This window comes from Vicugna pacos, chromosome 11 (genome assembly GCF_048564905.1).
Source record: "Vicugna pacos chromosome 11, VicPac4, whole genome shotgun sequence".
In the NCBI taxonomy this organism is placed as follows: Eukaryota; Metazoa; Chordata; class Mammalia; order Artiodactyla; family Camelidae; genus Vicugna; species Vicugna pacos.
In genome coordinates, this window is record NC_132997.1 from 94,102,361 (window position 1) to 94,120,324 (window position 17,964).

The 17,964-nt window shown below is 41.7% G+C and overlaps 1 protein-coding gene across 2 annotated transcripts; it reads left to right on the plus strand.

The window, feature by feature from the left end:
• The first annotated feature begins 2,707 nt into the window (after positions 1–2,707).
• Positions 2,708–17,467, plus strand: C11H10orf88 (chromosome 11 C10orf88 homolog). Of its 2 annotated transcripts, XM_031674048.2 has the most exons (6): positions 2,711–3,113; positions 3,878–4,081; positions 4,897–4,969; positions 6,988–7,194; positions 11,842–12,296; positions 15,535–17,467. In XM_031674048.2, the coding sequence occupies exons 1-6, from the start codon at positions 2,950–2,952 to the stop codon at positions 15,767–15,769; spliced, it is 1,338 nt and encodes a 445-aa protein (XP_031529908.2). In that variant the 5' UTR covers positions 2,711–2,949; the 3' UTR covers positions 15,770–17,467. The 2 variants fall into 2 exon arrangements, with proteins under 2 accessions (XP_031529907.2, XP_031529908.2); XM_031674047.2 differs by lacking the exon at positions 15,535–17,467 and having other exon boundaries at positions 2,708–3,113; positions 11,973–12,104.
• Positions 17,468–17,964: the final 497 nt, after the last annotated feature.

A 17,964-nucleotide genomic window follows, 5' to 3' on the forward strand; every position in this document is an offset into this window, starting at 1 on the left:
CGGGAACTTGTTGGACATGCAAAGTCCCAGGCACCAGCTCAGACCTTCTGTCAGAAACTCAGAGGTGGGACCCAGCCATCTGTGTTTCATCAGGCAACCCTAGCTCACTGGAATGCAAGCTTATTTTAAGAACTACTGATCTATGTTTAAGAACATGGACTCGGGGTTCAATCCCCAGTACCTCCACCAAAAGATAAACAAATAAACCTAATTACCACCCCCCCAAAATGTAATTAAGATAAAAAAAAAAGAACATGCACTCGGGGTTGGGGGTGGGTACAGCTCAGTGGTAGTACGCATGCTTAGCATACACGACGTCCTGGGTTCACTCTCCAGCATTCCCATTAAAAAGAAAAAAAGAACACGGACCCTGGAGCCAGGGTGCTTAGATTTGATTCCTCCTCCATTTTTCACTACTATGTGACCGTGTGTTAAGTGACTTCTCTGGTCATCTACCCCAGAGGGTTGTTGACAGGATTAACTGGGGCACTGCTCACGGAGCCCTGAGCAAGTCTCTGTAGTGCCTCACACTGGGATCACCTGGGCACTTACAAAAAATGCTGGAGCCAGAATCCCACTCCAGGAGCTAATGAATGAATTATATGAGGTGCTGCCCAGGAATCTGGGGTTTGAAAGCTCCACAGCTGAGTTTGGGAACACCAGTTCTGTGGTTTACAGCTTGCCGCTGGAACTGAACTAGCCGAGTTCAATCCCTGGCCCTTTGTCTTGCCAGCTGTGTGGCTCTGGGCAGGTTCTCAAAACCCCCCTATGCTATTTCCCACTTAGTCATTGCCTCCACTGTTATCATGGAGGGTAATAACAACATTGCCTACTTCTTAGAGTCACTGTGAGGATTAAATATCTGTAAGAGCCATTGCTGGTCACGCTGTCACCAGTCAGCAAGTATCAGCCATTAAGATCACCATTGTGACTGTTACTGCCACCTACAGGAGCAGCTGAATTCTTTCCATAGAGATTCCCCAACACAGCCAGAATTCACCCACCCTTGTTAGGTGGCAGCCTCTACTTACTGAAAATGGGAAGGATGATTCTCTGCTTTTATTTTCTGATCTCTCTATTACCCACATGCAGCTCTCATTGGGACTGAGTTGTAGAATTACGGCTTTTAACCCTCTTCCAGCTGGATTTGCCTGGTAGAGACCACAGCTGGCTCTGAGGAGTCAGCAGTGCCCTGCCCCAGTAAGTGGGGCTCCACCTCCCACATGGGATCCCCACACAACCATTGTATGGCTGGGCCCCTCAAAATGACTGTCCTTTTGTTCTCAGTACAGCTCCTGCTCAACCAGTCGCTGCGTCATCTACACCCTACTCAAGTGACTATCTAATCCTCTTAATCCTAGGGCTTCATCAGTAACTACCTGCACGCTTGCCCCGGTCCCCACAACTGGCTTCCCTGGTAACTGAGGAGCCAACCTGACATCGATTCCCTCCATAAATGGTAGCCTCCTTCCCACATGAGTAGTGAGCACTGCTGCTGGGTTCTGCCTGCTGTCTGCCACATGCAGGGGGGTGTTGCTCCAGGACTTTGTTTCAGACTTGTAAGATTCCCTATCCAATAAACAGCTGCCATCTCTGTTGCTATCTCCTGGCTCTTTCTTTGGTTTCGTTCCTGGGCAATTACAAGGTTTGGAGGCCTGCACAGTACACCATAGCCAACATGCAGCTAATGCTGAAGTGTATTTATCTCCTCACAAAGCCAGGAACCGGAATTGACTTCCCCTTCTTGGAGCCCTTGGGGAGAAAAGCATTTATAATTTCTCTATGTGAAGAAAGGTAAGTCTAGTAGAAAATTCTTTAATTGCATTAAAAATATACTGTCATGAAACATAACTTGTGATTGGTAACCACCACATAAAAAGGTACAACCAATACATGAGTGACAGGCCAAATTTACAGAATGCTGACATTACAATTTTATTTTAATCTACTCTCCACTTTTTCCACAAGGTGGGGTGCACAGAAAGGGACAGAGAGGCATCATCTACCTCCCGATCCCGCGGGGCATCTAGAAACTCCCAACGGCTCCCACTTCTCCGACTCACAGGGCAAAGGACCTTCCAGTCCAGCTCAGCTTCTACTTCAGCAAAGACCCAAGGCCAAACTCATACAGCTCTTCCCGGCGCAGGAGGGCAGACCCGGCACAGCGCACTCCCCCTCGGGCCCAGGTCCCTTTCCACCTTCCAGCCAGCGCGGCGGCCCCGGGACTGCGGCCTGGGCGCCCGAGCTCGCCGGTCCCCGCCGCGCAGCCCGGCGGCAGCTGAGAGGGGACGTCACGGGCACCCACAGCTTCCCGGACACCTCCCGCCACCGCCCCATGGCCGCTCGGGGACACCGTCCGAACCCCTTCCTGGGGAAGCCTAACTGCCGGCATCCACCCGACACCCTCCGAGGAGGGAACGTGAGAGGCGAGCGGGGTGAGGAGTCAAAAGAGAAGCGGACTCCACCGCAGGCCGCCGCCGCGTCCAGAGCCCCGCGAACTCCAGAGGCAGCGAGGGTCAAAGGAGGCCCTTCAGGTCGCGTGGGTCACGACACCACACCTACATCACGACCGACTGCCCTCATTGGACCAACATTCCGGATCCGCCTGGCAACGGGCATCCACACCACCTGCTACTTCTCTGCTGCCAACCCCGAAAAAGCACCGGATTCCGCGCGCACCGACTGCTCCTGCGCACAGCCGACCGGCTGGACGAGGTGCTGTCAGTGCGCATGCTCCGGCCTTGAGCTCTTCCCCTCAGGTTTTGAACCTTTTTAACCACTCAGGCCGCACGCGCGTGCGTGTCTACAGTAGCAAGAAGAGGCAAGAAGCCGTAGGTTTGGAGCCCGGGAAGGCGGAAGTCGCTCTACTCCTTCACCTTCCCTCTGTCTGGCGGAAACTCAAACACTGGAAGAGGGGTTCCGGGCCTGGCCTGCTCTGGAGGTGGCCGAATGGAGACCGGGACCGTGGACTGGCCGCTGACCCGCCGCCCGTCGCTGGCCTCTTCCTGGGATGCCGCCTGCGGAGCCCTGGCCCAGAGGCTCCATCTCACCCGGGCTGATCTCGGCGCCCGGGACGCCCACTGGGAGGAGCTGCTGGCGCCGCCTGACACGAGGTGCGCCGGGCCCTCGGGACTGGGGTTGTGCTCTGCGACAGCCCCGCTGCTGGGGGAGCCGGGAGCGGATCGGGGGTCGGGGGGGGACACGGTCTGGGCCCGGGTCCGGGAGCCCAGCTGGCGACGGGTCCGGGCGTGCGGCGAGGGCCACTGGGCAGGGCCCGAGTGTCCGAGGGCGGGGGCGGGACCGCGGGAACCGGCGGCGACTCCAGTCAGTGTCGGATGCTGGGTTCTCGGGGCAGGTGACCAGGGAACTGGGCCTTTCACACACATCCCCTTGTGCCCGTCACGTCGGCTTCTGACGCCCTTGTCAGAAGCGGAATCGTCTATCTGGAAACACAGAAACCTCCTATCTACCAAAATAGGCTTTTAAAAAAAATTGTCGAACGTCTTCATCAGCTTAATCTTGAAAAGGACACACTTTTGGCCTTTATTCCATTCTGCACGCCCCCACCCTCCCATTCTGAACTATTTTGTTATTCACACTAGCTGCTTAGTAAATTTATTTACCTGGAGAGGCAATTACAGAGAGTTCTTAGAATGGAGAAGTCAAGGGGAAAATAGAATGGAGAGCCCTGATGTCTAAAACATCGTTTCTTTAGGAATTCTGTATTGAGCATTTGTTCAATGCGTTGCAAGGCGCTTGGACTCCGAATGCACATGTAAATGAATTGGATAAAATGGCAAGCCCTGGGGCCCAATAGGTGGGTTAGGAAGAGTGTTCAGCGAACTGTGCGGTGTAATAGTCTTCATTTTCTTTACAGCCAGGACCTGGTGGTTTTGCAAAGGAACCTGAACAGCCAAGATGAAAACCCCTGCTTCCTTTACCTGAGATGTGACCCTGGTGGAGGTGAAGAAATCGTTTCTATTGGCATTTTAAGTTCAGCAAGAAATATGGAAGTCTACTTAGGAGAGGAGTACTGTGGAACCAGTAGGGGCAAGAATGTTTGTAATGTTCTGGACGACAGGTTTGTGACCTACGCATGTGCAGGTGTTCTTGTGAAGTACTGTTTTGTTTTCTTCAGCTTTTGCATATTTATTGATTCCCTAATATTAGCGTCAGACACAAGGGGAGAGTAGATAAAAACATACCAACGGACATAGAGGTTTAGACCTTTAGGAATCTTAAAGACAGTCTGGATGAGCCTGGTTGTTTTTATAAATATAGAAATTGAGAGCTAATGGAAGAGAGAAAAGTTGGTAGACGGTCATACCTAGTTAGTGGAAGAGTTTTGCTGGTATAAAGTGCTGATAAATGTTTCTAGTCTGTTTTGTTTAACTCACAGGGATCTGTTTTCCAAAAATGAATTTGTCAGTCAGTCTGGAACTTTGAACATTTTCTTGTAGGAAACCCATACAAATACCGCATGAGCCCAGACTGCACCATACAGGCACATTTAACCCATTATTAGACTTTCTGATTTTTTTTTCTGATTTCTTGCGATGATTCTGTCTTAATCTTTTTTTAATATGAATCAAAATATGAACTGTTTCATAGCCTGTGCATGTTGAATATAACAGACAAGTTACTGAGCTTTGAAACATGCTCTGTGCTACGTGATTATACATTTGATATCTAATTTAATTCTCCTTTATAGCTAGTAAGTGGCAGATGCCATCTTTATACTGAGTGCAATTCGGAAGGAAGCCCCAACTCTTTTTGCCTCACCAGGAAGACTGAATCTAAGGAGCTGAATGTTGCCCTGGAAAGCTTTATTTTTAAATGTAACTGTTTAAAGTGATAATTATGAAATTTTTAATAAATTAACTCTTTTATTTTTAGTGAACATGAAAAGATTACTTTGTACAAAAATTACCTAAAATTGGAGTCTTCCACACATGCTTGTAAACTAAAGGTAAGTCGTTCCCACATTTTAACTGAGTTGAAAACTACAATTGCTCTTCTACTCTATGTACTTCTTTTCTGTTTGTTTGGTAATGTACTTAGTCCCGTTTAGTCCCTGGTTTTAGTTCAGAAATACTTAGGAAACATGTTAAAAAAAGCTCTATTCTAAAAACTTATCAACATTCTTCTGTTAAAATTTGACCATTTATTAGCCATGATCATGTCATGTCCTATTGTTAATAGAGCAGTATTGAACTTTTCAGCCTCGAGAAACTGAATTAAAAACTTTTTTTTCTCTTTATAGAAAAGTAAAGTGGCAAGAAAACCACAAGCAGTTTTGGTCCCCAAATATCTAAATAGATAAAGAGATAGAACACAATTAGAGACGTTTCAGACAAGGGCACCACAAAGTGAAAGGGATCTGGACTGGTGTCTTCAGCATGAAAAGTATCGTTAAGGTGAACTTCAGTGATGTCGTCAGGGTCTAGGGAAAGGGTGCTGAGCTGGAAGTCACAAGCCCTGACTACTAAATGTGCTCTCTTGCTGACGAGCAGAGGAACCCTGGGCAAGTTTCTTCACCTGTTTGGACCTACTTCATGGGTAATACTAGGGGATGGAAGAAAATAAATCCTTGGATTGATTATTTTTATGTCTACAATTCTGTGCTGATTATTGTTTACAGAAGACCACAGAACTGATTGTCTCAAGATGTTGTTTTAGGTGGATATAGTAATAGCTTCCAAAGCCACTTAAATAAAGTGACTCGTTATCCAAGAAACATTTGAGTGCCTGTTGATGCCAGATACTGTTCTGAGCACTTAGGGATTGGCATTTATGAAATAAATTGGAATGAAGGCCTCAACGTTGAGAGTATTACAGTGGTCAAGACACATGATAAGTCAATTCAGTGTGAATAATAGGTGCCACGTTCCCTAGTGAGAAAGGCTTTCAGGTTAAAAAGCAGAAGAGGGACAACGTGGAGGTTGGAATGTGGGTGTATGCATTTCATGCGCTATTTCCTTCCGTGTTGCTGAGTCACGTCTTTGGGGCCGTGCTGAGTTTTTACTTCATGGGTCTGTATTCACCTGCGTCTGTGTGATTTATGGGTTTGCTGTGTCTCTGAAGCTGAATGGTGTGTGTAACTGTGCTGTGGGAGAGCCAGGCCGGGCACAGAGTGTTTCATTTAGGGAATCCTTGGGTCTGTGAGGGCTTCAGCTGGGGCAGCAGTGTGTGAAAGTTACAAGTAATGGTTACTGCTGCATAGCTTTGAGCATTTACTCAATGATATATACTGGAAATTTTAACACATAATGCTTAAAACAACCACGTGAAATCATTTTACTCCTGACTCTGGTTGACATTTACCCAGCGGCATCCAGGCAGAGTCATCACTGAACTCAGGCCTGTCTGCTTCTCAGTCCTGCTTTCTATCCACTCTGCTCCTTTGCTCTCCCACACCACACATGAAATGTCTTGGTTTAGAAGCGTGGACAAGACGAGGCAGCATAAAGCATTGGAAAAGTTCCTGGGATAGAAGCCAGGAAAACAAGGCTCAAAGCCTGACCTTCATTTAATCTTTTGAAAAGTTAGAAAATCATGCTGAATTCATCATTTCTAAGGGTAAACTGTTGAGCTCTATTCTGTTATCTTGACTTTTCCTTATGGTTCTAAATTCTAAAATTCTGACTTATATTTAGTATTTCAGCAAACACTTTGCATGAGATTCTGGACAGCCTTACATTAAATAATGCTATAGCAAGTTTCAGTATGTTAAGGTCTCAGATTGGTATAGTTTATCTTTAATTCCTTTACACATAATACTTTATTTTATAAGGACTTTTAAAACATTACATTATTCTTTGAGTCTTTTTCTGACTGTGAATATTCTAGAGAAAACCTAAAAATGTTCTTGAAGTTAATTTTTAGATTCTTGAATGATTCACTCTTCAGGATTAACAAGAAGTGGCCTTAAATGATGATTGTTTTTAATATCATTATTAATTTTGCTGCGCTTTTGTATTATAACAGTTGCTCTCCTTTGGGGAAAGGCAGTGTGTGTTCATCAGTAAAATGGTGGTACACGTGAGGCCAGTTTCCACAAATTCCTCCGCAAGCTCTCCTGCTCTAGGATCAAGGATAGACCTGGAGAGGGTCCAAACCATCATGGAGTCCATGGGGTCAAAGTTATCACCTGGAGCTCAGCAGTTGATGAATATGGTTAGATTTCAGCAGCAGGTGAGTAGAAATGGATTTCTTTTCTGATGCCATTAACAGTTTTAAATGATGGCTTTTTGAAAGGACATGTGCTGACTTACATTTTTTTCTTTCAACTTTTATTGCTGATTTGAGTGTTACCCTTACGGACTTATGTAAAAACAGCATTTTGTGGACCTACTGTCTTTCAGAAGCGGTATGTTTGTTACAGTCTCCACAGTGTGCCATGAATTCTCTTGCTCATTCATTCAGCAAGTGTTTTTTAAGCACCTTCTGAGAGAATAAAGCACTGTTTTGGTTCCTTTAGGAGGCTCAAAGGTCAGTCTGCAGTCTGTCCCTAAGGAGCTTGATGGTGTTGTTGGGTGAGGTAGGGCATCTAAGTGGGGGATGACGAGGGGGACTGGGAAAGCTCATTACAGGAAGTAGCGTTTTATCTAGACCTTGAAAGAAGAAGGGAGGGATTGGGCAGGTAGGTTTGCAGGATACTCCTGGACAGGTAGAAAACAGCATGGATGAAATCTTCAGTGCTGGAAGGAATGGAATGTAGGTAGGAAATGAATAGAAGTTCGTTTTTCTGGAGTGAAGAAGGGACGGGGACTGGGGTGGGATCACAGAGGATTTTGAATGCTGTTTGAACGTTTGTAGGCATTTTCAACCTAGGTCTGAATAAATTCTAATCCGTTGTTATGCACAGGATGAATCAGTAGGAAAGATGAGTCAGTAGAAGTGGAGGCCACATGAAGGAAAGCAGCCCTCTGTTATTTCCCTCGTCCAGATGAGGGTTAATAAGCCTAGAGTTGGACGGAGTAACCTGATGCTGGATTGTGAGATGCGAAAACAGTGGGGCCATTGGGACTTGACAACTTAATATTGGTATTGTTGGAGAAAAACAGACTCAAACGTGAAGCTAAGGTTTTGAAAGTGGCGATGCCAGTAATATGCCAAGGAGGGACCAAGAGAGGAGGTGGCTTTGGGAGGAAAAGGAGTGTAATTTGGGGAGTACTGAGTTTTAGATGTGAATAAAAACCTTCCCTGGGATGCTGCTGGGAGCATTTGGAAACACAGGTCTGGGTGGTAGAGGTTTGGGAAGAGCACCCCTCGTGGGTGACAGGCAGGTGGTGAAGGGAGAGACTGGAGCAAAGACCCTAGAGAGTAGATACGTTTGGTAAGCATACAGGGAGAGGGAACGAACCAGAGGAGCAGAGACAGCAGTGAATAGAGATTCTCCTTGTTTCCAATCTAAATGATAATACTGCTCATATCACAGGATGAATGTGAAAGTTTAAAACAAGTAGTACAAATGAAAACCTCATGTGACTTTTGTGAGATTTGCCAATATTAATTCAGTACAAGTGTCGTTGGAGCAGTGGGCAGACATAGGAGACCCAGGAGAGGTGATGATGATTGTGGAAACCGTGGAAAGGAGAGTTTCAGAAAGGACAGGGTCCATGCTTTCCTTTCTCTGCTGCCATCATCTCACCTCCTTACCTCAGGCGGGTCCTAGCTGGTCCTCGTGCTCCACCGCGGTCCGTCTCCGCAGTGCACCCAGAATGATCTGACAGGGTAAATTGGACTCTTCCTTCCCCTGTGTAAACCCCCTGGCTGCTTCCATCACACTCAGGATTAAGCCAGATCCTTACCCTGTCATCTGAGACCTGGGCCCTCCTTGCCCCCTCAGCCTCATCTCCTGCCACGGAGACGCCTTGCTCTAGGCATTCTGATGTGTGTGTTCCGCAGACAGCCAGATGTGCTCCTTCCTGGGGGCCTGTGCACTCTTACTGTTCTCTTTGGCCAGAAACCTCTCCTCCTGCTCTTAGTGAGTCTGCCTTTTTCTTGTTACTCCAGTCTCATCTTAAATATTCCCTTTTGAATGAGACCTTCCCCAACCACCCAGTTTAAAATATTCACATTTCTGTATCATATTTTCATCTGTATCATATTTTCATCATCAATATCTGTATCATATTTTCATCATCACTTTCTTCACTATTTTTGTTGTTGTTTATATAGTATTCTGTTTATCTTACTAAAATATAAGCTTTGTGGGAGCAGGAACCTGTCTGTCTTGTGTATGGCTCCTAATAAATATACAGTATATATGCTCTTTGAATTATCAACCAAGTATTCCTTGGAGATCTTTAGGGGATCAGTTTGAATAGTGGTGAGATGGAAACCAGATCTGAGGGATTAGGTAGTAAGGGGGTAGTTGCAATATGGAGGCAGGCAGAATGACAGAGATAAGGAGGCTGCCCTTAGTAGAATCCTTTAGAATGTTTATCAAGTAGAGAATACTGGTCCTCACCAATGAGTTGAAATCCAGAGGGCAAGATCCAGGAATCAGTTATTATAAACAGGCAATGTAAGGTGAGTCTTATGCATAGTGTATTTTAAGAACAGGTGTTTGAGGGGAAGGATCCAGTGAAGACAGATTGAAAACATAAAAACAAGAAAAAAATTTATTGTGTATTACAAGATTTTGGAGACATTAAAGGGGGTTAATGAAAATAAAATCAGTGCATGGACTGATTTTTATGTTTTAAAAACTTGACTTTGGAAAAAAATGGTATGGATAGTAGTTTGCTTGTTGCTGCTCTTGTTGTTTTGGTCAGGTCTTTAAGGATTTTTTGTTTCCCAAAATAATACTCTTTCTTTGCCATGGATTTCAGTCAGTTCAGAAGTGCATTGGGTAAATCATAAGAGTGCTTTCCCAGCTCTCATTCTGTTCCCCAGCTTGGTGTGTACCTTCTGGCACTTTCTGTCATGTAGAAACACAAGCCCTCCCACCCAGCAGATGTGTTGTAACCTGTTCCCCACCCCGACCTGTGCTAAATCATTACATGTAGGGACACTTGGGGAGCACCTGAGAAACAGATGATCCAGTTAAATCTCCTTTTAAACATGCTAATAAAGGACCTCTTTCTAGTGGGGAGGCTGTATTTATAGAACGATTCTTACAGGAGATACCTGGCTCTTTAGGACTGATTATTGTTAACAAACCTGGAAGCCACGGAATGTCTTTCTGGAAAGGGTCATGTGAGCCCTGTAACCTTCCGTCGAGTATAAAGTAGGGATGTTTTGTGGTGAGAACTGGCGGGGGTGGTGAGCGCACACTCACACTGTGGAGCCTTCGTGTGTCCCTCGGGGCAGGGCCTGTCCTGAAGGGGAAGGAGAGGACCTGGGAGCAGCTTCCTGGGCCCTCCCTGCTTCTCCTGTCCCTTGTGGCTCCTTGTTCTCTGGAAAGTTTTATTTAAGTGATTTCCTTATTTACTTGTATTTGAAGTTCAAGTGTGCTAATTGATTTGTTTTTGCTTGAGCAATTGAGAGTAATTGAATAGGAATTCTGTATCAGAGGGCCTAGCAGTGTAGTTGTCATTTAATGTTACCTGAAGGAACGACGTGCCCCATTTTCTCAAAGAAAATATATTTAGTTATTCAAGATTTACACTGTTTATTTTTCACCTTTGAAATAGAAATATCTTTTTCTCCATGCTTTCTCCAGGTGATATTTGTTTGAATTCTTATTAAAAAAGCTAAACATAATCTTTTCAGAAATCTTACAAGATGATCAGAGATAAATACTTAATGTTTCAGAAATCTGAGGGTACATATTCAAGTTATTATTTGTTTTGTTCACTGTCTTATTTCCAGTGCCTGAAACAGAACCTAACACAGGGTAGATTTCTGGTAAATATTTGATAAATGAATGACTTTGTGGGTAGCTTATCCAGTAATTATTTTTTATAATATTTATAAAATATATGGAGTGAGTGTCTTTAGCTATTGAATAATATTTCGTCAGACTCTTTCACCAGGTACTGAGCAACAATGAGAATAAGATGCTGTCCCCTGGTAAGTCTCTCTAGCAGAGCTCTGTGTTCAGAATTGCTAACGGCTGTCTAGGCTGGGGGCAGATTCGCTTTTCTCCTCTCGAAATACTGGACAGCATAGCAAGAACATGCCCTGTAGAGGAGACATGTGACCTCCTCTCAGAGGTGAGCCAGGGCTTCTCAGGAAGTCACGTAGCACAGCTGGCTGGGCTGAGGCCACAACATAGTGGATTATCCTTACAAATTATTAAATCTGACACAGACAATAGGTGGCTCATTTTAGTCACTGAAAAATGTCACAAGTGTACCCATAGATCATCAGACTCTAAGTATGTAACTAGCTAGTGTAACTTCCACGAAAAATGAGTTGCAAAAGATATCCTTAGGTTGGCTTACCACATGTGAAAGTGGACAGGTGACTTTTAATTGTATGAAAGGGATCAGTTATCGTGACTCAGTTGAGAATACTGCATTTTATTACCGTAAATTAAGGAGGCCTTTGGTGGAAACATTAAAATATGCCCGTGCAACTTTACGAGGAGTGATATTTATTTCAGTATTTTCCTTAGCAAAACTTCAGTGAAACGATTAAAAGTCCTGGCTCTAGAGGTAGGCGGCCTGGGGTCCTGGTCCCGGTCCTGCCACTGACTGGTTGTGTACCTTGGCCAAGTCACCTTTAGTCTCGGTCTCCGCAACTTAACAGTGCGACGGTGACGGTGGCCGACTCCGTCTGGATATACTAGGGATCGAGTGAAGGAAGGCGCAGTGCCTGACTGTCAGCCACTCTGGAAGGAGCTGCCCTCATGATTAGTGTTAATATTTCCATATTTCTCTTGCTTAGCATTGCGTTCCCATTGGAGAGCAGCTTCAGTCGGTTTTGGGAAATTCCGGATACAAGCATATGATTGGACTACACTCCTCGTCTACCTCAGGAGCCTTCGCCAAGTTATCCTCCACACCTTTTCCTTTCAGAACTGGATTGACATCCGAAAACGTGACTGAAGACTTCAAAGCTTCCGTTGATAAAAGTGTGCAGCCAGCTGGTGGAGGAGCCATCACAAACTTCCAGGAGTGTAAAATTGTGCCACAAAACCATTCTCTTCTTGAGAATGATCTTAAGAAAGCAGTATCTTCTTTCTTACCAAAGAAGGCGAGTGACAGCTCACATGTACCCAACTCCGAGCTGCTGCCTCTCTTGCAGAATTTATGCAGCCAAGTGAGCCATCTCCGTGTGGGGCCTACCAGCAAGTGGCAGGAAGGCATCACCGCGCCCACTGAAGGCACTGTTGGTGTCACGTAAGTGCTCAGGGCAAGTGGGGCTTAGCTTTGCTGGGTGGGAGAGGCAGCTGGAGGAGAACAGGTTTTTTCAGAAACTACTGCCTACAAATGTTTCCAGAGTAATTTTAGGAGGTTTTACATTTTACCATTAAGACACTTAGAGGAAAGTTCTGCAGAGTAGAATATGGAGGAGGTGTGTAAAACTGGAGGCGTGGAGGTGTGGAGCACATCTCAGGCATTTTGTGGAAGGAGAGTGAGCATCAGGTAAGGGCTGGAGTAGAGTTACGTGTGTGGATGGAGAGGAGCTTTGTAACCATATGTCCATGTTCGCCTAATTGTATGAAGTGAGCCTTGTATCAGTGTTTGTAGATATTGTGTGACATAGGCCGATTTTGGAGGCATCTACACATTTTTGAGCTCTGAGTTATTTATAGCGTATAGGCCCTTACCCTCTGATCACGTAACTTCAGTGTTTTGCCCGCCTGCTTTGAGTGAGGTGTGCCTAAGTGTTAGCATGTTCCCCGTCCTTATGTAGATGTACTGTGTCCAAACGTTGCACTCGACTTGGAATTCAGGACTCTGTTCATAGTTCTGGATTAACTCTTTTTTTCTTACTGTTTAAATCTTTAGGCTTAGTTTTTTTCACATGTAAAATGAGGTAGTTGTATTGGTTGAAATTTTCTGAATGTCTCCAACAGCATTGAAATTTGAGGAGTTTAGTACATAATTGGAAAAAATGGTTCTTATTCAGCATGGAAATGGAAAGGCAGCAGTAGTCTTCAACTGTTCATAGTCTTTATCAGTGTTAACTAACGGCTTTAGGATATGGAAACAAACAAAGAAAAACTAAAACAGATTTTAAAACTTCTTCTGGGTCTAGCTGAAGTGGAATGTCCCTGTTCTGAAAATCCCTGGACATATTGCAGCAAACATACAGTGATTCCAAAAGGTGGAAAGAAGTCAGATTGCTTAGGGACTGTGGGGCTTAGCGTTCCTTAGTTTCTAGTTATCTGAGAGTGTCTTTTGTCATAGATGAGTACAGGATTTTGTCAAATATTTTTTCTTTGGCAATTAATATGAACATATGCATTTTATCCTATAGTCTGTTGATATAGTGAATTATATTAATTTCAAAAATTGAACCCACCTTGTATACCTAGAATAAATCCCACTTATTCATGGGCTATAATTCTTTTTTATACAATGCTGAATTTGACTTAACATTTTGCTGAATATTTTTGCATCTAATTTATTAGGGATACTCGTCAGTATTTTCCTTACATTGTCTTTGGTTTTCTATTAGGGTAATATTGGCCTCATAAAACGAGTTCTACATCTTAGAAGAGATTGTGTATATTTTATGTTAACTCTTCTTAAAATGTTTGGTAGAATTCTCCAATGAAACCAGCTGGGCCATGATATTTTTTTCCTGGGAAGTTTTTTTTTAATGGTGTTATTATTTTTTTAACTAGGGGTTTTTTTTGGTTTTTTGGGGGGGGTTGGGGGGATGGTAACTAGGTTTATTTATTCATTTGTTGATTTACTTATTTTTTAAATGGAGGTAGTGGGGATTGAAAGGAGGACCTCATGCACTCTACCAGTAAGCTATAACCTCCCACTTCTTTCCTGGGAACTTGTAAATTACAAATTCAGTTTCTAACACAGTAAAGTTGTCAGTTCTCCCCCATGGATATGCAGGCTTAAAGTAATGCATATTATATCCCAGCACAATACTTTGTAGACATAGACAAGGTTATTTTTAAAAATTATATGAAAGGCAAAAGAGGTAGAATCGCTAAAGCAACCTTTGGAAAAGAGGAATGAAATGGGAGGAATCGCTCTTCCCAATGTCAAGTCTTACACAGGGAGAGTATTCAAGACTGTGTAGTGTGGGCAGAGGGACAGACTCATAGGTCAACGGAACATAATAAAGGGCCCAGAAATAGACCCACACGAATCTACTCAACTGATTTTGACAAAGATGCAACAGCGATTCAATAAAAGAATAGTCTTTAACACATGGTGCTGGGGCAACTGGATATCCACTGGGTGAAAAGTAAAACATGACCTAAACTTCATTCCTTATACAAAAATTAACTAAAAATGGATCACGGACTAAAATGTAAAACATAAAGCTATAAAACTTTTCTAATAATAAATAGGAGACAATCTTGGAGACCTAAAGACTTCTGAGATATGACACCAAAAGCAGGATAGTTGAAAACTTGATATATTGGATGCCATGAAAATGTTAATCTTCTGCCCTGTGAAAGACTCTCTTAAGGGAATAGAATACAAGTTACAAAGTGGGACAGAATATTTGCAAATTACAAATGCAACAAATGGCTTATATCTAAAATATAAAGAGAACTGTCAAAACTCAACATTTTAAAAATCCAGTTAGGACATGGGGAAAAGACATAAAGAGACGTTTTACCCGAGAGGATGTACCGATAGCAAATCAGCACGTGAAAAGATGATCAACATTGGTCTTGTGGCTGTTAAGGAAACACGTATTAAACCCACAAGATACCACTTTACATTTATTCAAATGGCTAAAGTAAAAGTTTAAAAAATGGTAGGAATACCAGATACTGATCAGGATGCGGAGAAACTGGATCTTTCATACATCACTGGTGGGGACTAAAAATGGTACAGTCCCTCTAAAATGTATTTTGGCCGTTTCTAATAGCTAAGATACAGTTACCATGTGAGTCAGCAATTGTATTCCTGGGCATTTATCCCAGAGAAATGAAAACTTCTGTCCACACTAAAACCTAAACACAGTTGTTCAGTGGAGGTTCCAGTAATTTGATAAGGTTGTGTGAATGAAAAAAGAGAAAAACTATTTAAATTGTATGGTTGCTTGGGGAATTACTTGGAAGACAGACATGGAAACCTTAAAAAAAAAAAATCAGCATGATCATTCTTGATTTTGAGCTCAGAATCAAAAAGAACTTTTCTAAAGACTTGCTTTTCTTTGAGGCTAGAAATTCTGTCATCTTCATTTTTATATTCTCATTTCAGTTGAATGCTTAAGTAAAGAATTGAAGAAATGCGAATACTTTGGGCATTCAAGATTGTGGTCGTCTGTTGTGTATGTGTTTTAGAACCTGAAACATGTTGTAAGGAGACCAAGCACAGTGTAGAGACAAATTTCAGCAATTTACGTTGGCTGCTGCTTGTACTGTAGTTTGGTTGTTTTTGTTACAATATTAGGGATAATTTTATATTATTTTTTTTAATTTACTTATAGAGTGGAAGAGCAACCTGTTTGTTTCTACTTAGAAAAGATCCTTTCTAAAAATATGGAACTGATGGAAAAGAAGCTTACGGACTACATTGATCAGCGAATATATAAACTCCAGGAGCACATTGATAATAAGATTGCTTTGTTAATGGACTTGCTGCAACACCCCAACTCCCCACCCTCTGGGATGCCTCTAAGACATTATGACTCTGGAGAAAGACTTTCAAATGGAGAAAGATAAGCACTCAGCACGTACTATGTACTACAGATATTTATTACATATTTATTATAAAGTCAAAACCCCCCAAAAACTTTATAAAAATCAAGTATTTGATGTTCTTTGAAAAATCACCATTTTTTTTCAAAAAGTGACCTCAGTGTTCATTTTTACTGCACTCATAAATCCAGTACTGTATCATGATAGGGTAATAAGTTATTTTTGTTTGCAATATTTTTCACTTACAGAAATTTATGTATACTTCTGGGCTAAGCGTTTAAGATTTTATGAATTTCTAATGCAGTTCATTAGTTTGTGTTGTATGTGTATTTCATAGAAGTACATTTTTTATTTATACAAAGGCTTTAGTCTTATAAGTATAAAAAATAATGCTTAGAATATTTGATAATTTTTCTTTTTCTAATTGCTTGTTTTTGGAGAATTGGATATTTAAGACTTAGAGCCTTTAATTCAAATCAGTGATTTACATTTTGTATTATTTGTCCCAGATGATGAAGAAGATGCTATATTTGGCACATGTAAAATTAGTTTACACTGGGGTTTTTAATATTATTTTTCCAGTATAGTGTAGCAGTAGGTAGAGAAGTAAAAAATCAGAACCAGCCTATCCCTTGTTAGAATAATTATTTTAGATTTAGTGACAATATAAAATGAGAGAAGTCATCTTGTTTTATCTCAGTCAACCCAGAAAGTATCAGGTTCTCTCTTCCTTTCTGACTTGATACAGGTCCCTCTTTTCAGAGCCCTTTTCTGCATGTTTACATTGTAAAATGCTGTGGTTCTGCATTGAAGGGTTAAGGCATATGAATTAAGGAGATTGTAGTTCTCTCTGGCAGACTTATTTTTAGAAATTTGAGAAATTATAACTGTTGTGTGTGTGTAGAAGGGTAATGTATTTGTATTTAAAAAAATAAGTATATCCACTCTGGTAACTACTTGTCAAAGTAAATAGAAATTTTTTATTTTCAACTAATCTTTGCTTAACATGTTTTATTTTATGAGAAGAGGAGTTTCACACTCATTCACTATTTTGGTCAATTCTTTAAAATGAGGGCTAATTTATATACTTTTTGTTCATTTGTATCATACTTCAAAGGTGACACAGTAAATGGAACATACTTCACTATAGCCATTTGAGAATTTGCCTATTTTTCTAGTCTTTTCTAATTTATGGGACATTCACAACATCCATAGCTATAAGATATTATTTCCTTTGTCATTCAGGAGAAATGTGTCTCACTGCAAGCTGAACCCTTTGTTTTTACAGCTCCTAGTAGTTGTAGTATGTTGATTTACAGAATACCTCCTTACAGGATTCATCTTACAAGGCTCATCTTGATTACATCTGAAACAGAAATATGGTCACATCAAAACAATGTATAAAGGTTCAGTGTTGAAAGGAGATGACAAAATATTCTTGAACTGAATTGTCCAGTTTGTAGATGGTAAAATCTCTCTACAGAGATAAAGTCTTTAGTTCAGACTAATATGAAATAAGACTTTTTGACCTATTACAAGAGAGCAAAATTCTGTTAACCTAAATTTCTGAGTTCACATATTAATTAATTAAAAGACTGAAACCTATATATTAGAATTTAAATACTTTTCCTTATTTGCTTGCCATTATTAATGTGTCAGTATGGTAGTACAGTTAAAATCCATTGGTTTAAGAAACAATGAAACTTAGTGCTTTAAAAGAAATATTCTCCCTTCCTTTCTTTTAAGAATGCCGTATATATTTTGTAGATTACATTCTGTTTATTATCAAATAGAGCACAAATGAATTAACTTTCCAGGTTTCTGTTGAAAACAATGAAAATGTTTTTTAAAAAGTAAACCAGAAAACAAATAGTCTTCTTTATAAAAATTAATTTAAGTACACTTTAAAATCCTACTGAGTAGGGCTATAGTTATAGAAATGTTTTATCATAATGAGTGCACATGTTTCATAAAATAATAAAAGTAACATTCTATGATTATAGTACTAGAAATAATTCAGATGAACATTAATTTCTCACTTTCATCTTTTTAATCTTTCCAACTTCTGCTTCTGAAGATCTAAGTTACATTATATCTGCCTCTTTATCTACCATGTGCCTGTCAACCTGTGTGTGTGTGTGTGTTGGAAAAGACTTGATGGCAGATATACTAAACTAACATCGTTAAATAATTGTCTTAAGAGATATTCAAAGAATTAA

Excerpts from the sequence above, each read along its gene's own strand:
- C11H10orf88 (XM_031674048.2), top strand. The coding sequence starts at position 2,950 with ATGGAGACCGGGACCGTGGACTGGCCGCTGACCCGCCGCCCGTCGCTG. Across the intron at positions 3,114-3,877 it reads CTGGCGCCGCCTGACACGAG|CCAGGACCTGGTGGTTTTGC; the intron begins GTGCGCCGGGCC and ends TTTTCTTTACAG. Across the intron at positions 4,970-6,987 it reads CACATGCTTGTAAACTAAAG|TTGCTCTCCTTTGGGGAAAG; the intron begins GTAAGTCGTTCC and ends GTATTATAACAG.